At 48.7% G+C, this 22,748-nt stretch overlaps 1 protein-coding gene across 1 annotated transcript in view; it reads right to left on the minus strand.

Annotated features, from left to right (window-relative positions):
* The window catches only part of LOC138563343 (uncharacterized), a 119,049-nt gene extending 113,781 nt beyond the window's left edge, over positions 1–5,268 (minus strand). Inside the window, exon 1 of the mRNA XM_069642828.1 lies at positions 4,374–5,268. Coding sequence (XP_069498929.1) covers positions 4,374–5,266 — 893 coding nt within the window. The 5' untranslated portion in view covers positions 5,267–5,268. The remainder of the gene's footprint in view (positions 1–4,373) is intronic.
* Between the last annotated feature and the right edge of the window lie 17,480 nt (positions 5,269–22,748).

Below are 22,748 nucleotides of genomic sequence, written 5' to 3' on the forward strand. Positions count from 1 at the left end.
GTGTTGTCGATGGTAAAGTTGACGTATTTTAGGTCAGGTTTGGGTAGTATTTTTTTGGGGCCTATGAGGATTATCTCTGTTTTGTCCTCATTTAGGCAAAGTCCACTGTCTGCCATCCATTCTTGGATGGTAGTGTAAATTTGCAGGAGGGCTGCTGCATCTTGGTCATAGAATCTGCATAGTTTGTGAAGCTATGCCGAGAGAGTCACGTTTGTCGAAGAGCGGCTTAGTAAATAGGTTGTAAAGGGTAGGCGCTGTGCAAGATCCTTGAGGAACTCCACAGTGGATGGTGGTGGGGGCTGCATTGGCTTGGTCTGAGTATACCTTCATGGCTCGGCCTTCTAGGAAGGAGGTGATCCATGATGAGGCCTGGTTAGAGAAGTGGGCGGGGTTGGAGAGGTGGGCGGTAAGGATGTTGTGATCAACAAGGTCAAATGCTGCCAAAAGGTCCAGGAGCACCAGGAGGGCTGGTTTGCTGTTGTCCATTATCTTAGTGATTCGTTTTTTTAGTTCCAGGAGGGCGGTTTCTGTGCCGTGACCTTTGCGGAAGCCTGACTGCCTCTTCCCAAGGATGGCATTGGGTTCCAGGTAGTGTTGTATTTGTGTGTGGGCTGCTTTATCTAGGATCTTGAGGAGGAAAGGGACAGTGGTGCTGGGCGGTAGTTGTTAGGGCATGTGGGATCAATGGTCATTTTTTTTTTTTAGAAGGGGGCAAAACCCTGCTTCTTTTAGGCTGTGTGTCACAGTTCCTGTGGCAAACGAGGCATTGATAAATGCTGTGATGATCGTGGTTAGTGAATCTGCGCAACCTTTGATGATGTCAGGTGGGCAGATGTCTCCTTTGCAAGTGGAGGGTGTGAGGCGATGGATGACATCTGAAACTTCTGCTTCAGTGACATCTCAGAATGAGAAGAGAGGGGTGGATGGATTGTAAAGAGGGGTGTTAGGCAGGCTATGTTGGTTGGACTTTGGAAGTGCATTTCGTTGTGCTTGGATTTTGTCCTATAGAAGTTTGATTTTGTTCAGGAGTGCTGCCTGTATGCCGGCGCACCATGCTTCGTCTTTAGTGATCTCATCAGGAGTGGAGGAGGGGGTGATGAGATCTTTAAATATGGTGAACATTTCTTTGGATTTGGCATTTTTGATCCGTTGATTGAAGGATTCAGATTTGGCTTGGAATATAGCTTTTTTTGTATTGCGATGAATCTTTTAAATTCTTCTAGTGTGGAGTCGTTGGGCTTAGACTGCCATTTGGCTAGGGCAAGACGTTTGCAGGAGCCGAGGGCTGATAGCTCTTCCGTAAACCATGAGTTGGTGTGCATGGATTTTTTTCCCTTTTTGGCTTCCAATGGGGCTATGGCATTTATGGCTTTGGAGAGGGTGAGGGAGTATATATCAGCAAGGGAGGAGGGGTTGTTTACGAATGGCGGTTTGAGTTCTGGGATATCCAGGAATGGGAGGAGGTTTTGTTTCATTAATTTCTTGGAGCTTCTAACCTTAGCTGGTGGAGTGGATGTAAGTACTTTGGAGGTGGGTTTGGTTGCGAGAGTGAATTGGATGCAGTTGTGATCCATCCATGGGAGGGCAGAGATGGTGGTGATGGATGAGGAGCAGTTGTGGTCAGCAACCCAGTCAAGTGTGCGGCCTTTGCAGTGAGTAGGGCCTGTGGCTCTTTGGGAGAATCCTAAATCGGTAAATTGCTTGTCAAGGGCTGAATCTGCTTTGTCCTTGGGGTCATGGAGACCTAGGTTGAGGTCTCAGAGTAGGATAGTTTTAGTGGAGCTTTTTAGGTTGTTTCCTATTGCATGGAGGAGGTGTCCTTGGAAGACGGGGGATGTGCCAGGCGGTCTGTAAGTGATAAAGATATTAATGCTGCTTGTAGGGGATAGGGACAGTTTGGCGGCAAGGAGGTTGGCGTTGCTGTCCCAGGGATGGTTGCATGGCCTAATGGAGAGTGCTTACTTGGAGATGAGAGAAACTCATCCACCTTTAGATACTTTACGGTCTTGGCGCACAATGGAGTAGCTCTGGGGGAGGGCAAGAGAGATGGCTGGGTCTGATGCCTCATGGAGACCTTGTTCCCTCCCTTGCCTTGAAGCGCTTTGAAACATATTGTGTATAGGCGTTATATAAATAAACTATCATATCATATCTGTGACGGGAGAAGGGAAGGCAAATAACTTGAAAAACAGGATATGAAGAAAGAAAGTGGAGAATTCAGGGAAGGGAAAACAAATACACACACCTGCCAAGTCTCCTGCCACTCGGGGGAGTCTCCAGCAATGGAGCATGGCACTCCTGCAGGTTTGACACAAAGAGAGGGGGAGTTGTCTAGAAAGCAGTAATGGAGAGACTAAATACTTAAACATAACCAAAGAAGGTCCATACTGCTAACAATTCAATTGGAAAAGTACTTGAATGTTGAGTTATTCGGTTTGTGTACCAGCAAGGTATCACTGAATTATAGGCTACTGTAAACTCAAAAAGCAATCGAGGTAGTCTCCAGTTAAAAATCATTAAACATGTTTATTTTGCAAGAAAGTATTATAAACACAAGGTGCATAAGTAATTAAAGAAGTGCTTCTTATATATATTTTATATTTTATAAGGGTATGCTCAAATGAAGAATACACATGAAAAGAGGCACAAAAGCAATAATCATAATTCAAAAATTGTGAAAAACAAACAAGAAATTAGTAAAACGGAGTGGTGACCACAACTTAAGCCAACACTCTCCATTTTAACTTAGATTCAGCCATAAAGTTTTTAGGTTGACAAATTCCTTTAACTGACAGGTCTGCCAATGTGTATGTGTCAAAAAAAGGGTAACTGAACCTCAAACAGACATCTTAAACACGTTTCGGCAAAAGAGCCACCTGTCTGGCAAATAATTGCACAGACATGATTAGGGTTGCCTTCCTCAGGGCGAAATAGCACACAACAACTGGACCCTGTGGGGAAGCAGACGTAGACAAAAATGAGTGATGAAAAAGAGAGAGTCTACCAGGATTGCTCAGAGGAACAGTTAAAATCCAAGGGGCAAAAAAAATAAAAATGACCAATGCAGGAGACTGTGGATGAGTAGAGGTAACCAGGCGCTATACTGGCCGAGGACCGGTGCAAAGCGTCTTGGTAAATGGGCCCGGGGTGACCCTCAAAAGTGCAGCATCATCGAGAGAGGGGGATGCGTAAGGAAAAACACTCTCTAAGAAAGGAAAGAATAAATATTTGATAGCTGTTGTTTCAGGAAATAGTTTGTCAAGGGGAAATTGCTGTAGAGTAAAAACAGCTACCTGTGATTCATAGTCACTTGAAAGATGTGGTGTGTTGGTCTAACGTATTTCAACGTGTTGGGGAAAGGATCCGGTGTTCACAGGATTAACAGCAAAGTGAAAAACCTGCAAATAGTTAGAAACGTGTAAGGGTGCTAACACTAAATGTTTGAAGCACTGATATACTTATTAAAACAGTGTTGGCATTGGAGCATTGGGCAGGCTGAGTTTTACAATAGGCCAATACTTAGTGATCACTTTTTTGATCTGAAAGATTTGTGGTCCATGAGTTAAGACACACGTCATTTTATCACCGTCAGTGCCTGATTGGAGGTCACTAACAGGTTTCGGAGAGAGCAACGCATCTCTATCTGTAAAGCGTGCCCTCTTTTTAGCTTTGTTGATCAATCCTTTGGGGTAACCTCTTTCAATAAGCCGACTGTTTAATTGTTCAGATTGTTCATAGAAGTCATTCAAATTGGAGCAGTTCCTCTGAATACGGAGAAACTGTCCATAAGGTAAGTTGTCACAGAGGTGACGTGGGTGGTTACTTGAGTAGTGCAGAAAGGTGTTACAGGCACTTGGTGTGCGATATAACGAACAAATCAATTTACCCGAATCATCTTTGATGATCAGGTCCAGAAAGGCAATTTGTTTTGTATTGAATAACATTGTGAACTTGATGTTTGTATCAATATTGTTCAGCCAATTCAAAAAAAGTGTGAGGTCTGCTTCAGTTCCAGTCCAGATGAAAATGATATCATCTATGTACCTCTTCCACTTTGTTATGTAATAGCGGAAGGTTTGCCTGCCAGCGTAGATGGGTACCTGCCTGAGGCAATATCCTCTATAAGCTCTCCCAAAGCAAAGCAGGCAAACCTCCAAGGAACAAACATCTCGCTGCCTGCACTGTGCAAAAGCTTTCAATGAGGCTGCAGCTCACTACTTGCTTTCTACCTATACATATATGTAAGAGTCGACTGAACCGGGCGAGCAGTAGCTTGGGAAATGTAAAAATACAAATATGCACACTACTTGGGTTTAGAAAAAGACAATTTTGAATCTGTGAAAATGAATGAAGATGTGATGAACGTTACTCACTTTTTTACTTTGTAGTATTTAAAGAAGTCCTCATTTACCGCCTTTATACAGACCGAGTGTTCAGCTCTTTCTTGACAGCAGTCGTATTCATGGTGAAAGGATCTGGCGGTGTTGACCCGGATATAGTCTCCCTTGTGATTTAGTGTAACTTCGAATTCATATTCGATATTATCCGCATTCGACATAACCTCCATCAAATCTTCCTTTGCTAATATTCCCCTCACTACGGTGCCCCCACTGCCAAACTTGATCCTCTTTGTCCCTTTCCCATAGGCCAGGTCTTTGGTGCCCAGGAAGTGGGAGGCCTCATGGATCAGGGTCCCCATCTGGGAGTTTTTCTCAAGGTGCTTCGGGGCCACCCAGAACTGCGGGCACAGGTAAATAGTTATGTTCATGCTATGAGGGTAGACATATGCATATGTGTCTTTACTTTCCTCACTATCATTTTTCTTGAACTTGGCTTTTTCCAGCACGGTTTTCAGGTTCTTGACCCTCTGTTCTGTGAGCACCGTGTAGCGCTTCATCCAGTGTAACTTGGCCCTAGTAACCAGGAGCTCTGGGGGATTCATCAATAGTTGCTCTTTTTTCCTCAGTGTGTCCTTTAGAATGTGCACAGTATTGCGTCTGGCTTCTGCAGCCACACATTCGTCTTTACGTGTTAGACGTTTGCTGCCATCTTGAGTCAGGCCACTTCTGCACCTTTTCCCATTCCTAGATTTGCTGCACACAATGGCTAATGCTATTCCCATGCTTTCATCTGTATCCTCAGGCACCAAATGATTAATCAATCGAGAGATCCAGCCAGGCATCCAATCATTAATCATTCCAGTAATCCGGCCAGGCATCCATTCAGACACCATACTATAAACGTGCCTGAATAAACTGAGGGCCATTTCAATGATTCACTGAGAAGAAAGAAAAATCAGAGAAAGGTTAATCATTTATTTTACAGAGTTTGTATATCGCTTTTATCCAAATCGCTGAACATAATAATAATCAGTACAAAAGAAGCGGAGAAAAGATAAAACCAAGCAACAACTCAACTCACAAGGCAAGACTTCAAGAGAAAGGATAGTTTGAGAAGATACAGACTGAAGTAGGTGAGATTAGAGACACTTGTCAAATAGATTAAGAGAGGGTCATGAGTGAATCTCAAGAGGTCGAGCATTCCAAAGACGAGGGGCAAAAAGTTGGAAAGAGCGAAAAAGGGGAAGAAGCAACAGGAAAGGGGTGAGGGACCGCGAGATCAAGGAGCAGAGATAGGGTGCAGCGAGGGTGTGGACTAGACCGAGGAAATGAAATTTAAATCGAAGATTAATTGGAAGCCAGTGTAGGCGGGTCAGATAGGGAGAAGTTAGAGAAGACGGGGAAGGTTTAACAAGATTCTCACCATGGAGGGGTGGATTGAGCTCAGAGAAAGGATGGCGTAGTTAGGAAGACCAATGTATAAAGAACAGAAGTTAAGATGCGAAAGAACTAACGTTTCAAGAAGTCATTTGGTGGGAGAAAAGGTTAGAAGATGGTGGATCTTCTTAACATTAATATGGTGGCACCGGCAGGATCTAACGACAGACGCAATCTGGGGTAGAAGTGAGAAAGAAGAATCAAAAAGGAAACCAGGATTGTGTGCTTGGTTTCCAATGGAGAGTTCGAGGGGAGGGAAAAAATAGACTGAGGAGAGGGGATAAGGGGGAAGCAGGAAAGAACAATATTTTGGGTTTGTTAGGGTTCAGACATAAGAGGTTTTGACGCACTGAGACAAAGAGAAAGAAGTCTATGGATAGAGTTCTCAAAAGACAAAAATGAAGTAAGAATGTGTCATTAACGTACAAGTGTACCTGGAAATCAAATTCAAGAATAAGTGATGCTAGAGGGGAGGTATAAATTGAAAAAAGGAGGAGAGGACCAAGGGCTGTGCCTTGGTGGACACCATAAGAAAGAGTGGGATTGGGAAGTGGACCCCTTACAAGTGACTTTAAATGAGTGATTAGACAGATAAGACTACAACCAAAGAAGAGCAGTGTCAGATAACTGATGGGATGAAAGTGTGGAATGGTCCACTGTGTGACAAGTTGCACGGTGGTCGACTAAAACAAGAATAGAGGAGAGTTTACAGTGGAATGTGTGAAGAATAGAATCAGAAACTGAAAAAAGGGTGGGTTCAGTAGAAAAAAACAGAATAAAAACCAGATTGGTGAAATGGGATAAGATTATGTAGTTTAAGATAGGAACTCAATTGAGAATATACAAGACGCTCGAGACGTTTTGAAAGATAAGGAAGGAGATTGGGCAGAAGTTGGAGGGGTCAGCAGGATCCAAAGAAGGCTTTTTGCGAAGAGGAACAGTAGCAGATTTGAAAGAGGAGAGAATAGCAGAAGACAAAGAGGAACTGAAGAGAGAAGATAAGATGTAGACAAAAGCAGCAGAAATAGGTGTGTTGAGAGAGGCGGGTAGGAGATCAGAAGGAGAGGGCGTAGTATGTGACTGAATGATGAAATTGGTGATTTTGGATTCTGAAATGGAGCAAAACGTAAAAAGAGTGCAATTAGAAATAGGAGCAGTGTTAGATTTAATAGAATTGACAACTGAGATAGAGTCCGACTGGGGGGACAATGAAGATCTGATAAGTTTGCAAAGTCATTGAAGATGAGAGGACATGAAACAGAGGGATCAGGGGTGGCAGATGTAAGTAGCATGTTAAGAGTGGAGAGGAGCTCTGCGACTGGATAAAATCATTTAACTAATTAGCCTTAGCTTGTTTGAGGAGGGGAGAGGAGTAAAGGAGAGCAGTAATGAGACAAAATATTGATAGTTGACAGTACTTTTAATTTTCAGCCATTTTGGTCAGCTCTAGATAGTTGAATCCTAAGCTCCTTTAGGGAGTCAGAAAGCTGAAGGGAGGGGGGGGGGGGCTTACATTTAGGTTTGAACAGGATAAAGGGCAGAAGGTATCAAGAGATGCAGCAATGGGATGGAACATTTAAAGTGCAGAGTCAATATTATTTGTAAATGGAAAAGGGGAGTCTGATAAGTGGGTGGAGATAGAATCTATCAATGTGAAAAGATTAAGATTGAGAAAATCTCATTACAAGAAACAAGAGATAGATGGGGACTTACAGAGGAGACATGAGGGGACGAATAAAGGGGGTAGAGAGCAAGACGTGATCAGCAGGAGGAAGGGTGTTAGTTTGGATGGGATCAATAACGCTACAATCTGCAGAGATAAAGACCAGGTCAAAGGTGCCGCACTTGGCGTGAGTGACAGCAGAAGGAAGCAGAGTCATGTTATAAGAAACAGGAGAAAATCAGGGGCCAAGAGGAAGGATCAAGGTGGGCAAAGGGAAGATGAATGATAAAGTCACCAAGGACAATAAGAGAAGAGTCAGGAATGGAGACTAAGGAAAGAAGGGTTTCAACGTCATCATAGAAAGACCCAAGGAGGCCTGGGGGTCAATAGATAACCCAGAGTGATTGGAAAGGGGAAGAAAAGGAGAAGACATGTCATTCCAAAGATAGAAAAAATGGAGGAGAGAGGTTGAGGGGAGCAGTAGACCAGCGAAGATGAATATTGCCTCATTCTCCCGAGTAAGACACGCATGTAGCACCCATGAAATAATGTCCTTTGAGGCGCGCATTCCACTCACTTGGCAGCCAGCGTAGAACCTCTTTACTCCTGCATTCTAGGGAGCCACTAGGTTCAGGCTAGTCCAATGAATGTTGTTACATGCAATGTGTGTGTTACATGTTTGCTGGGATGCCTAATGGCAGAGCACACGTTAAAATGAAAGCTGCCTCACAAAGTGCAGTGGTGTAAGCAGAGCCCATTGACACACGTGGTTGTATGATGCCACATTGCAGGGAAAGCCACTTCAGAGTGCAGTGGGAGGACAGAAAAGAAGGTATGTAGCGGTGCAACATATAATCAGTGACCATGCTAGCAAACTACCATGTTCGTAATTCATTTGGGAGGCCTCTAGCAAAAAATAAGAACACAGAATCAGGAAAGTTCTAGGCAATGGTAGGTGGCTGTGGCGAGTTCTCAAGCACATGTTTGAGTGGCCACTCCTTGGTAAGTATTGTTAAACTTGTGTTATTAGATTACGCCCTGATATCCATTGGTATATTAAAAGGGTGCAGCTACAGTGGCAATTACTCTTAAACCTCGGGCAGGCGATAAGGTTGAGATTGGCAAAACCTCACATTTCTACGAGTTTGCTAACTGCTTATACTGGAGTTCAAGTAATAGAAGATATATTTCTTCGAGTTTGGCGTTAAAATGAGATTTACAGACAGTATATAATGTCTTGAGCCCTCCAGGCTGGTGTCATTGAGTCCCCCGGTTTCAAGATAAATACCGTTCCAGCTGCTTTATTAATTACCGGTTGCAACTGATGAATGAGTTGTTTAATGAGATCCAGGTAGGTAGCCGGAATACTCCAACATGCTGAGTAGCAGGGCTTGGGTGATCTCAATGTGTTTAGCTTCTTCGGGTACGTTCAGATTTCCCTAGCAACATGTAATTCAATCAATATTTTTTCTGATTATTCCATTTAAAAAACAAACATTAAAACACATATTGCAGGAGGCCACCCGGGGGCGCAGGCAACATGGCTGCCTAAGCGCTGTGCTCAGCCCCCTGCACGAGAAAATTGTGGAGTTTTGGCGGAGTTGCGGCACCCAGGGCCCTGTACAGAAAGACCCCTGAGAGCCTGAAGTGATGTAGCAGAAATGGTGTGGAGGTGGAGAGGCGAACTCTCCGCTACCAGGAGAGGGGCGTGCCTTGCAACAGGCACCCGCACTGCGAGAGCTGCCACAGGCCGCAGGCTCGGCGGGCGGAGAGGGAGAGCCGTTGGGTAGCGGTCGCGGACTGCGACGACCGCAGCAACCCTACATTGGAGGACGGGGTGAGTGCCCCCTTAGCTGAAGCAGCGGCCCGCTTCTAAGGAGGAAGAGCGGGCGGCACAAGTGCACCCCCCCCCCCAGTGCGATGCTCAGCGTCCCAGGTACCTGGCCTGGGGCGCTCGGAGAAAAGTCGGTGGGGCCAGAGATATGTTGGCCAGAGCCCGCCTGGAGACGGAAGGAGTGGAGAAGAAGGCGGCTTAATAAGGAGCAGGAGCGGCTGTAGAGAGTGTCCTGGCAGTCCCCGGGTGGGGCGGGTGGAGTCGGATTCACGGCAAGCAATGCAGCGTCCGAGCCGAAGTGAGGGAGCTGCCTCGGAGCAATTGGAGGACACGATCCCAGCGTTGGAAGGCCCCGCTGGAGGCCATGAGCACCCCAGCTGGGTAAATTCCGAGGGAGCCACGGTCCATGAGTGAGTGTTACAGGAGGCAAGAAGTGATTGAGTCACAGCAAAGAGGATCCCAGGAGGGAGAAAGACTCTGAGGGGGACACTGGCCATGAGTGAAGGTTGGAGGTGGTGGTGCTGAAGGTGCAGCAAGTGGGACACGCCAGGATGAGAGGTTGCACGTGAGGCTGCTGGGAGTATAACCGTCGAGGAGCCAGTCCCCCGGCAACTCTGGATGCTGAACGGCCAGGGACATAATTGTGGTGCCCCTCACCAGCGGTTTGATGTGTGACAGCTGATCCGCGATCCAGGGGAGCTTAACACAGCCACTGAAGCACTGCCACTCTGGTACTAATTGGCCCTCACAATAGCCCACCACAAGTGCTGGCTGGCCTTATTGGTGTATTTGAGGTCCAGGACAGAACTCTGGGGACCCGCTGGGGGGTCGGCCTTAGGTACTTACTGGGGCAGAGATGGGCTGTTGTGAACGATCCAGAGGCGCACGGTAAGGGTGGACCATGTTAGGGAGAATTCTCAAGAATGTACTAATTTCCCTTACCTTTTGAGACCCCCAGCAACTTTGCTGGATTTCTAGGATTTTAATTTTTACCTGGAAAGAGTGTGAGCCTTTTTTTCCCGGCTCTTTCATGTATTTTGATGTGTGTTTTACTTTTGTGTTCTTTGGATATGCAGTTTTAAAACAACTCCATAGACATAATCTTTTTCTTGTGTGTCACACAGCACCTTAAATGCAGTGGCACAGGGGTGTCTTTCAGACTCCCCAAGGTTGAAATACCTTCTCTGGGACTGACTACTGTCTCCCAGAGCATGTGAAGTTAAAATGACTTTGCTAGTCTTTTTAAATTCAAAGACCCAGCACACACTATCTTCCTATAGAGTGCTGAAGGGGTTGACTAGCATCCCCTGTGTCTAAACACTCATGTAACAGTAAAATGTTACCCTTTCCTCTTGAAATGGCTGGTGGCAGTGGTTTTAGAACGAACTACCATGATTTTTCCCAACCGCGAACACCGGTAGCTAAAAATCGGATCAGCCATATTTTTCAATATGGCGCCCAAGACCTATCTGTAAAAACCGACTCCGTTCAACTCTTTTCGATGTTTCTTTTAGGAAAGGTCATTCAAGTGTTTGACTCTGCGCGGCAAACCATGTTTGGTCCGCTTGTTCATTGGCCTTTGGCGGGCTTCAATGCTGAAGCCCTCCTCTGGCGCCCGAGTGTCTGGGGTGGACAGGATGTGAGGGAGGTGCCCGAAACTCCCTGTGCTTAGTCTCTTAGGAGACCTGAATGCACTCTGGCGTGATTGGCCGGCTGGCTGTCTGGCAAGAACAGCCACCCTGCTGGGTGAGTGACAGCTAGGCTGGAATGAATGGGGAAAACTGTTTAAAAGCAGGCCTCTGGGACTTGGAAAGCAGAGTCGGCCACTGGAACGAGAGAACCGAAGACGAGCTGAAGGAAGATGACTGCTGCAGCTCCTGGTCCCCTGGTGAAGCCCTGCTGCAGGTCTGAATTGCCTGAAGCTCCATCGACAGAGAAGCCCTTCAAGGATAACTTCTTCCCTAGAGTTTGGTGGGAACAACCAACTCGCAAATCACCTGGACACTGTCTCTATAATGGTCGAATTTTCTTCAGAGTGCAGTTTGTGGTCTTTAAGGCACTCACACCTTAAACTGACGTTTAGCCAAGCTTGTGGCCTCTTCCCTGGGCAGTGCAGGAACCTCCCAACGTCCTCCTTTTTGTCCCCATGACTGAAGCTCAAGAACATAGAGATCTGCAGGAACTGCCAGGAACAACTGCCTCAGCTACAGCTCTTCTTCATTTAAAAGGTGATCATTTAAATGAAGTGCGGTCAAGGAATCTTTTCTGCCGCGGTGGACGTTTGTGAAACTTTCCCAACTTTGAAGGCTTGTCCTTCCCTAAACCAACATTTAACTTTTCGTCTGACCAACTACTACGAAAAACAGTGGCAAAGACTTAACTGTTTACTACCAGAACTGTGCTATCATATCCAAGACTCTGAACCATTGACTTTGGCCCAGGCCTATTCAATTGAATTGCTGGTTGTAGTGAACTGAAACTATTTGCCCTACCTCTGAAAGTATTTGTGCTTTAATTCTTTTAACCTTGTCTTTTTACCCCCTTTTTTTTTTTTTTTTTTTTTTTTTTTTTTAAATGTATTTATTGGTTTTAACAGATTAACAAAAACAAGTATACATCGCTTGAGTATCAGACGAATAATCAGAAAGTAACGTAACCCTCCCTCCCCCACCCCCCCAACTCAAGACCAAGTAAACATTATTGTCCCATTACGATAGGCCAGATTGATGGCTAGGGAAGTCCGATCCATCCGAGGCATCGTCAGAGTTATTAGGATGCAGAAGTGGCTCAGTCAAGGCCACCCAGCGTTGTAGTTCTCCGCTGGAGTCTAGCCTTTGTTCAAGGATTGCCGTTTCCCACGCGCCAGTCTCCGCCGTTATCCATTTAGTCAGGTCCCCCCACCACAATGCCTCATGCGGGGCCCTAGGGCTCTTCCATCCCATGGCTATGCGCCTCTTCGCAGTTATGTAGATCAAGTCTTTGAGCTTGTTCAGAGGTTTGTTTTTGTGGTTGCGTTTGCATCTGCCCAGGATGCATACTGCGGGGCAGTTCACCTCTAGCTCGATGTCTGCGTCCGCCACCCTCCCCTGAACCTGTGTCCAGAAGTGGCGTATCTCCGGGCAGCCCCAGAACATATGCGTCATACCCGCCTTCGGCTCCCTACATTTGGGGCATAGCTGGACCTCGGCTCCCCTGAAATTAGATATAGCCTCTGGTGTTAGGTAGGCTCTGTTAGTGATGTACAGTTGAATGAGTTGCAATCGGGCATTCCTGGAGACTTTTTTATGGTAATGGGTTATTTTCTCCCATTCGGCATCCGTGAAGTCTAAGCCAAATTCGATTTCCCATTTTGCTCTACATTTAAGCTCGGTGTTAGTCGTGCCCTGGAGCAGGGTTTCGTACAATCGCGAGGTTTCATGGCCGCCCTCGGCTGTGTTCAATAGTGTTTCTATGACCGTATTTTCCGTCATGGGGGTGGTAGCCTCCGGCCATCTGACCCTAATGGCGTGTATCACTGCCCCATGGAGCAAAAATTGGCCAGCGGGTAATCCAGTAGTTTCAGCGAGATCAGGAAAGGGCATGATCTCTTCATCCCGCATTAAGTCTCCCAGGGTGGCCACTCCGTAAGGTTCCCATTGGGTGCGTGATTCGTGAAAGCCCCATGGCTGATGAGCCATAATTGCTGCTATAGGGATTTGAGGTGAGAAAGGATCAGCTGGCCCCACAGTTTTGCACGCTCTGTTCCAGAGCTTTATACCAAGTCTAATTAAGTATGGAAGGGGCTGTGTGAATCTGCCCTGTGCCCACAGTAGGTCCCTCAGGAGGAGGTAGGGTAATGCAGGTTGGAGGAGCCGAGTGTCCGAGGAGGTCTCATCGGCCATCCATCGCATCACTTGCCTTAGCTGGCTCGCCAGGTAGTACAATTCGAAATTAGGGACCTTAACTCCTCCCCTCTCGTAAGGTCTTTGGAGTGTGTCCAGCGCCACCCTGTGTCTGCCCTCCTGCCAAAGGAACCGTCTGCATAGTTTGTTTATGTTTTTAAAGAAGGAGGGGGGGATATTGTAGGGAACGTTTGTAAAGTTATATAGTAGGCGGGGGAGAGCAACCATTTTGAGTAGACCGGCCCTACCGGCCATCGAGAGCGGAAGCTTACCCCAGAATTCCATAGATTTTTCTAGAGCGTCTTTGGCTCTCACCGTATTAAGTGTATGTTCCGTGAATGGGTCCCGGTGTATGGTGATTCCCAGGTATCTAAAGGAGGTCGCTTGCCATTCTAGATCAAGGGAGGGGAGGGATCCAGGGCCATCTTTATGTAGGGCGGCAAGCGGGTAGAGGCAGGACTTATCTTTGTTAATACGGATACCCGTGTATCTACTGAATCCGTCCAGTGTTTCTAGGATGTAGGGCAGGAGGTGTTCGGGGTTATGTAAGAACAATAGCGTATCATCCGCATACATAGAGACGAGGTGGGTCACTCCGTCGATTACAATACCCCCATCTCCGTATTCCTGCCTAAGGTACGTGGCTACGGGTTCGGTGGCGATGATGTATAGCATCGGGGAGAGTGGGCAGCCCTGGCGAGTGCCTCTATGTAACGCCCATTTGTTTGAGAAGGTCCTGTTCGTGCGCACCCTAGCGGTGGGGTTGGTGTAGACTAGCCGGGTCCATTTCAGGAAGGCAGGTCCTATCCCCATTTTAGCCATAGTGGCATAAAGCCATTCCCAACGCACTGAATCAAAGGCCTTGGTGGCGTCTAGTGACGCCACCGCGTATTTCTGAGGCCTCTGCTCCGTGCTGTACATAATATGGTGCAACCTACGCAGGTTCTCTGTTATGGAGCGACCGGGCACATAACCCGTTTGGTCCTGGTGGATCAGGTGGGGAATTACCCTTCGCAGTCTACTAGCTAGCAGGGAGGTTAGGATCTTGCAATCGACATTTAACATGGAGAGGGGTCTATATGAGCCGCAGTGCGATCCGTCTTTCCCGGGTTTCAGGAGAGGGACAATCACCGCCTCCCTCATGGAGTCGGGGAGGGCACCCCGCTCGTAGGCTTCGTTGAACACCTGTGCCAACAGTGGGGCCAAGGTCTCCTCGTACAATTTATAAAATTCCCCAGGGAGGCCATCAGTGCCTGGGGACTTACCGGTTGGGAGTGACCTAATGATTGCCTTGACCTCATCTGGGGTGATGGGTTCGTCCAAGGCGTCCGTCATATGGGGCTCTAGCCTGGGGAGATCTATGTCGTCCAGGATGTCCTCTATGTCGGAGACGTCCACGGGTGGGGGTTCGGCGTATAAATTGCTGTAAAAGTCAGAGAACACCGAATTAATTTCAGTCTGGGTGTGCACTAGGGAGCCATCTGGTTTGAGTACTTGGCAAATGGGTGTTCTGGGGGCTTCTCTCTTGTACAGCCAAGCTAGGAGTTTACCAGGTTTATCACCTAGAGCGTGGGTACGTTCAGTGTGTTTGGCATAGCTCAGCCTACCCAGGGACTCCCAGTGCGTGAGACAGGTTTGTTTGAGGTCAATCACCTTCTGTAAATGTTCTGGGGATGGGTCTAGTCTGCCTTCGAGCTCCCCCAACTCATTCTCTGCATGTTCTAAGGAGGAAGTAATCGACCTCAGTGCTCCGCCCATGGTTGCAATCATCTCCCCTCTCAGGACCACCTTGTATGCCTCCCAGGCGGTGCCTATGTGTTTAACACTGTTGAGGTTCCTTTCCCAGTAGTCTTCAGTCCTATCAGCAATGTGTTCGCGAAGGGCTATGTCTAGGAGAGCTTCAGCCCTAAGTTTCCAGGTGGGGACCGGGGGTCTAGGCGGGTAGATCTCCCAGGTGGCTACTAGTGGGGAATGATCGGACAGTACTCTGGGCTGGTACTGAGCACCGCCGAACGTTGCCTGTTGTTCTAGGCTCACGAAAAGGTAGTCTATCCTAGTGTGGACTGCGTGAGGAGGGGAGTAAAAGGAGAACACACGTGCATCTGGGTGCTGTTCTCTCCACAAGTCTCGGAGTTGTAACTGCTGTATCAACCTTGACAGAATTTTGGCAGGCGGGGAAGGGCGTGTATGTTTATCGTCCGACCTGTCTCTCAGGGGGTCTAAGGTGCAGTTATGGTCGCCCCCCCATATCATGGTTTGGTCCCTGTAAGGGCCGAGGCGTGGATACAGGGAGTGGAAGAAGGTGGTTGCATCATGGTTGGGTGCATAAGTGCTGACTAGACAAACCTCTCTCCCTTCAATGGTGCCACATGCAATTGCCATCCTGCCCTCATTGTCTGCTTTGGAGCCGACCAACCGGAAGGGGACAGAGGGGTCCACCCAGATCAGGACACCCCTGGCGTAGGAGGAGTAGGAGGAACCTACCAGGGTACCACGCCAGGCCTTTGCCAGTGCTTTCAGTTTGTCCGATGTAAGGTGTGTTTCTTGTAGCAGGGCTATTTTGGTTTTGCTTCTTTTAATATAGGAGAGTATGCGCCGTTGTTTCACGAAGCTGTTCATGCCTCTGACGTTCCACGTCAGGATTTTCAACGAATCGGCCATGTGAGATTTGGGATTCTGGTGGCTATGTCCAACGCCCCCGGGAGCACCACCAGTGGCCGGAGGATCGTGGGGGTCTTGTGGTTTCCTGGAGATTCGTGCATGCGGGTCTCAGCCGGGTTACTTGCACCCCTGAACTTCTGCTTCAGTGACTGCCAGCCTATCCAGCGGAGGGTAGGTGCCTCGTCCGTGCTGACTGAAATGGATGTTGGTGGTCTTGGTTGTCCCTGATTCGGGCACTTAACAACTGTGCCAACTTCCCCTATCCCTCCCCCCCGTAACTGTGAACTTCCCCAACATAAACCAGGTCGAGTGAGGAGCTCCTCACTATGACAGACCCGTTTCCGCTCCTTTAGACCGAAGGACGGTCGCATGGTGCCCTACGGGCGGGTAATGAGTACCCTTAACAAGAAAGAACTTCCAGGGGTAGGAGAGTGTTCGTCCGGGCGCCTCGTGTTATGAAATCCGGTCAGCTGCGGCGTAAGTGGCCGTTCCATGGTGGGGCCTCCGAAAGGCACCGGGGCCCTGAGAGACAGGGCTCAGCGGGGTTGTCGTTTCCTGACTTCGACCTCTGGGATCTGCTCCCTGTCCATCCAGTCTCGGGCCTCTGCCGGAGTATCGAAGAGGTGAGTTCTGTTGTTTCGTATCACCTTCAATCTGGAGGGGTAGAGGAGCATGTAGCGTAGGCCTGCAGCCTTCAGTCTTGCTTTGGTGTGTATGAACTGTGCCCTCTTCATTTGAACCTGAAATGTATAGTCAGGGTAGATGGATATCTTGGCTGAACCCCTGCAGATCTGGCCGCCTGACCGCGAGAAGGTGAGGATGGTTTCCCGGTCTCTGTAGTTAAGTACTTTTGCGATCACGGGTCTGGGTGGGCTGCCAGGAGGGGGTTTCGATGTGAGGGATCGGTGAGCCCTTTCGATTACAAAGCCCTGAGAGAGTTTTTCTGCTCCAATCTCCTGTATCAGGAGATTCTCTACGAAGTTCGTGGGGTCCGATCCCTCGATGCCCTCCGGGAGCCCCAGGAGGCGAATGTTGTTGCGGCGTGCGCGCCCCTCTGCCTCCTCGACCCTGTCTTCTAGGTTTTTAACTTTTTGTTGAAGTACATCGACATCTTTGAGGAGCACTGTCTTAGCTTCCGTGTTCTCGCGGACCTGGGCCTCCAGCACCTCTGTTCTGCCGGCCAGGGATCGGACGTCTTGGCGCAGGAGGTTCAAGTCTATGGCGACAGCGTCTATTTTATGCTCCACGGCTGCCTGGGAAAGTTTGATAGCTTCAAGGATCTGTGTGTTACTAGGTTCCGCTGAAGGCCCCAAGGGGTCGGGTAGGTCTGCAGCAAGAGTCTCGCTCATGTTATCTGGCGCTGTGGGCCCCGCCGCCGTGAACGTGTCGATGGTGGTCTGACGTTGCTTAGCCCTTGCTCCTTTGGTAGACATGTCGACTGAGCCTCCGGGCTTCGCTGTTACCGAGGTGGCCGGGGTGAGCCGCGATGGAGTGGCCGAGGAAGCCGTATCGGGTGGGCCGCGATGGCGGATCGCTGTATGCTGTGGGCGGCTCCGTAGGCACAGGGGGGACGGATAGTGTGCGCCGGGGCCGCTTCTTCGGGTTACCAGGCCGGGCACGCCTGTATGTGTCGGTTGCGTTAGTCCCCCCCGCTCACCTCGAAGGGCCTCCGAGACCCTGGCTCCCGGTTCTGTGGCTGGCAGCGCCCTCGTCCGGGACGTTCCAGGCTGGTCGTCCCGTTGGCACCGTCGTTCGCGCTCCAAGCTTCACGGGTGCCCCACAGGCCCCCCTCGTCAGTCCAGCTGGGCGTTCGTGTGTCCTCGGCCCTCAGCTGAGTGTTACGGCGCGAGCGGCTTTAGAGTGCGGGCCGCCGCATCTTGCAGGGCTCGGGAGCCGCCATCTTGGCCCTGGTCCGCGGGATCGTGTCGCACGGTCTTTAGGGCGAGACCGGTCCTCCAGGGCCACAGGAATCGACCCGCAGGTGCAGCAGGATGTCGGCCCTCGATGAGGCGGTTCGTGGGGTTCGGAGCCCCCGAAAAAAGTAGTTAAAAGCAGCTTATGATGGTCGCATCAAGCGGAGCGCAAGGAGCGAACGTCCTCTTCACATGGCGGTTAGCCACGCCCTTACCCCCTTTTTTAAAGTAATTGAAGTGCCATTTTGCTCCCACTTCAGGGGAGCTGAACTTGTTCAATAACTGATTGGTTGTGTATTGTATATTAGATTGTGATATTGAGCTGCTCTTGCTAGTGGAATGCTTTCCAACTAACTGTGTAAATAAATGTATATTCTTTTACCAAGAAACCTTGAGTGTTTGTTTGTTTGAACCACTGTGATTGCTAGCCCTTTGTGTAACCTCTTGTACTGCTCACTTTACTCTTGAGATAAGTCTGGCTGCTCAGCCACTGCTACCACATTAATGTGTAGTACAGGCATGTACCAAAGTGGAAATTGTACTTACACTTGTAGTCTTAATTGTGTGTAGTGTCCCCCAAGGGTACTGCATGTGATTCTGCCTAACAGACCAAGGAGGAGGTACTGTGGTGGCAAAGTGCAGTGAAGTCCCAAAGGTGCGGAGGGCGGAGTGACTTCCCCAGACCGGTGGTCCAATAGAGCCCCCTGTGTGGCAAGTATGGTGTGGAGTTAACCGGTCTGTTGAGGAAGCTGGAGGAGTGGGACAGGCATTGGCAACCCCTGCAGACGGACATAGGTGTAAAGTTGGCTGATCTCTTGGCAAAGATGGTTACTCTGGAGGAGAGAGTAGAGGGGGTGGATGAGAACCTGTCCTCAATGGCAACATTTGAGGCACACACAAAGGCCCACTTCCTGGAGGTGGAAAGACTCGAAGAGGCACCCCGTCTCAAGGTGGATGATATCAAGAATCGGGAGAGGCGGAAAAACCTCTGCCTCTTCGGGCGGAGGGAAAACAGAAGGGGAATCCCCCAAAGGCCTTGAGAAGAAAATCCAAGAAATAATAGGGATGGTTCTGCTCTCCAAGGAGGGTGAGCAGGAGACCCTGGGTGGAGTGCATCGTGCTGGTGGGGGGAGCAGAGGATTGCGCTCTGTCCTAGTATGGTTGCACTATTACAGTGACAAGGGGAGAATCCCAGAGAAGGCACGACGTATGGGGGATATTGATTACGGAGACTCTAGGGTGGCCATCTTCCAGGACCTATCAGATCACACGCTATGGAGATGCAAGAAATGCAGGCTCCTCACCAGATGACTTCAAGAGAAGGGGGTTATCCGTTTGCGTTGAAGTTCGATTGGGAAGGGGAGCGATATCATCTTGTCACGGAGGAGGAGATCAAGAGTATCACAGAGGAGCTGGTGGGGACTCGCAGTGGAACCCCCCAAGAGGAGAGCAGCAGTGGAGCAGACCCGCGCCATGAGCCCCGATCACCAAAGCCTGCATTAGGAAGGCGCAAATTTCAGGGGGAGGGGCGAAATTTCAGCAACTCATTACATCATCACCTCAGAGAGACGGCACATGAAGGGAGTGTAGAGGAATGTGATGATTCCTGTATTCTTTTATGGGCCCCGGGCTTTGCTTCTGGGGTCTTCCTTCTTATCAGTTGAAAGGGGAAGGGGAGAAGGGAAGGGGGCGAGGAGGCGTTGGTATGTTGGAGATCTCGAAGTTGGGTTGTTGGGTGTCAAGGTTAAGGGGGGCGGGATAGTTGGGAGGAAAGGGGGGCAGAATGGGGTGCTGGGATGGGCTGTGGGGATATTGGTTTTGTGGGGTAGTAGCTTGGGTGGGCACAAGCTGTGTTGTGGCAATGAGGGAGTGAGGGGCAACAGAGGTGGGTAGGTAGTGCAACCAGTCAGGGAACGGTACCCTGTTTTTTCCGCTGGTGTGTGAGACAAAAAGGAGCATGGTTGCCCAGAGTGACAGGTAGCAGAAAAAGGGCAAATATGAAAACAATCAACAGAGAAAAAATACTGCTACCGAAGGGTGATAGAAAAATTGGCTATATTATTCAAAGCCTAATTTGTTCACCCAATACCAATTAGAGACAAATGATCAAATCATTAGCCATTGGTGTGACCAGGATGCTTGGACTCTGCGTCGAACGCCTCAGTTTGGGGGGAGGAGGCTGGGAGTGGGAGGTGCGGGGGATTTAATGCAGTGAATGTTACAGAAGGAAAGGGTAGGTTATTTATGGGGAAACTGGAAGGACAATCAGCGAAAAGTAACGGAGGGCTATGGCTGAGTTGATGGTGGCCATGTTAAACGTAAAGGGGCTGAACTCCCAAAATAAGAGATCACTAACCAGCAATATATTCAATAGGCAATGCCTGGCGGTTCTCTTTCTCCAGGAGACCAACTATTGGCAGGGGGCGGAGTCTGGAATCAAGGGTAAGGATAGGTAAAACCTACTGGGCTTCCCATAAGGACAGCAAGAAGGAAGGGGTGGGTATCTTGATAGGAAAGGCATTCAGAATGAAGGAAATCTAGATCAAGAGGGGGTTTGGAGGCCAGTTCTTGGGGGTTAAAGGTTTCTACGAGGGGGTGGCCACATTATACGCGCCCAACGCAGGGTAGATGAGATGAGATTCCTGCGTCTGATATTTGTGTAGAGGAGCAGCTGTATGCATCACCCCTAACTCTCCTGTATTGGAGACATGAGACCGTGCCTTGCCTGACACAAGCTATCGTGGCAATACTGCAGCGAGTATTTGGAAGAAGATACCCATTGAGACAACCCTATCAAATGTACCCCTGAAGTGATGACAACCTACACGAGGACCTCCCTGAAGGAATATGAGAAAGAGCCAAGGTTCACCCAGGAGCTCCTGGAGTTTTGCTCCAAAAAAGGGCAGCGCTTGCTTCTTGGAAAAACAAACCCAATGACGCCTCTAAAGCAGCCCTTAAAGCCGTTTCAAAGATTATAAAGCTGCCATCATTCAGGCCAAAGCCGTCTCTTTCAACACCAGGATTGAAAATGCTAAATCTGGGACAAAAGAAATGTTTGCCATCTTTAGAGAGTTGGAGTCTCCTGCCCCCTATCTCCTACTCTCCTGAAGGACGAGGCATGGTGCAACAAAATTCAATCTGCTATGCTTGATAGGTTAGACACCCTGCATACTAAAATCTTAGCCCATCAACAGGCACTCTCTAACCTGGTGGCCAACAGTTACAGTATTCCGTCCCCTGTAAACCACTCCAGCCATTCCCCTCTGTTTGAATTTAAGGATATGAGTGAACTTGAAGTTATTGCCCTCCTCAAATCCATCAAACCCTCTAATTGTAAAGGGGATGCCTGCCCGCCTCAGATCATCAAAGACTGTGCTCCCTCCCTAGCCCCATTTATCACTGCCTTCATTAACTCCTCCTTCCAGTCTGGCCATGTCCCAACTGGACTGAAGGAAGCGTGGGTTTGGCCACTCCTTAAAAAGCCATCCCTTGACCCATCGGCACCAGGGAACTACAAACCGATTACCACTGTCCCCTTCCTATTAAAAATCTTAGACAAAGCAGCCTACCTGCAAATCCAAAAATTCCTTGAAGATAACCATCTTCTTGGTCTACGGCAGTCCGGGTTCCGGCCACGTCATGGGACTGAAATGGCCCTGTTTGACCTAAAAAATCAAATGGACGGCCTCCAAGATGCAGGCAAACCTGCGCTCCTTCTCCTCGACCTATCAGCGGCATTTGATCTTGTGGATCACAAGACTCTCTGCCATCACCTGTCCGCCACAGCTAACTTCTCCCCGAAGGCCTGCGCATGGATAACCTCATTCCTACAGGAAAGAGCGATGAAGGTCTTCTCCGAATCATCTTCTGCCAACCCCAGTCTCATTAAATGTGGGGTCCCACAGGGTTCGTGCATAGTTCCCACCCTCTATAACCTTTTCACAAGGCCTCTGTTCAAAATTCAGGACGCCCTGGTCATCTCATACATGAACTATGCAGATGACACCCAGGTGCTGCTCATCCCCCTCTCGGGTGATTACCTGTCTGACTTGAACACCCTTAATTCCATCTACTCAACGATCCAATCCTGGATGGCAGAAAACTGGTTATGCCTCAACAGCGAGAAGACCAAACTTCTGTTAATTGGATCCCCGTCCACCGTGGGTAAATTGGACAGTAAGTACAGCTCCTTCAGCATCGATAACATCCCCATTGCTGTCTCCCAAGCCATTAAGACCTTGGGAGTATATCAGGAATCTAACCTGAATATGAATAGAGAGGTTAATGCCATAGCATCCTCTTCGGCATATCACTCTAAATTACTTAATGTAGCTAGACCTTTCTTATCCCAACAGAACTGCCTCACCATTGCCACGGCAATAATTGGGTCAAGACTGGACTACTGTAATGCCCTCTTTGTAGGTACATCATGTAAGAATCTTGCCAAACTTCGGCTAGCACAAAACAACGCTTTCCGGGCTGTGACAGGCATCTCACAAAGACACCACATTTCTGAGATCAGGAGGCAGGTCCACGGGCTTCCCGTCAAGGAAAGAATTGTCTTCAAAATACTCGCCCTGACGCACAAGTGTGTCCATGACTTGGCACCCCCCTACCTAGTCCATAGGCTCTCCAAACCCACTCCATCTAGGCCCACCACAGCAGCATACTCCAACAGGATCGCAGTACCCAAAACCCGTGGAGTCCACCAGCTTCCCAACTTTGGCCGCCACCTTCTGGAACGCCCTCCCCTCTCACATCAGGTCGATTGACTCCCATGCAGCCTTCCGGAAAGCCATCAAAACCAGGCTCTTTGTATGACAATGCACCTGTACCATCTTTATTTATCTCTGACAGGACACCTATAGCACCTTCATGTATCACTGTATATGTAACCAAACTACCTGTACCAAGTAATTTTTGTTGGGCTGCATTCTTGTAACCCTGAATTAAGCCTTCTTAAGCTCTTATAATAGAACCTCGATGCCTGTGGGCTGTAGTGCGCTCTACAAATCCAAA

Source organism: Ambystoma mexicanum, unplaced genomic scaffold, assembly GCF_040938575.1.
Source record: "Ambystoma mexicanum isolate Mex_15411 unplaced genomic scaffold, UKY_AmexF1_1 Mex_scaf91, whole genome shotgun sequence".
Classification (NCBI taxonomy): domain Eukaryota; kingdom Metazoa; phylum Chordata; class Amphibia; order Caudata; family Ambystomatidae; genus Ambystoma; species Ambystoma mexicanum.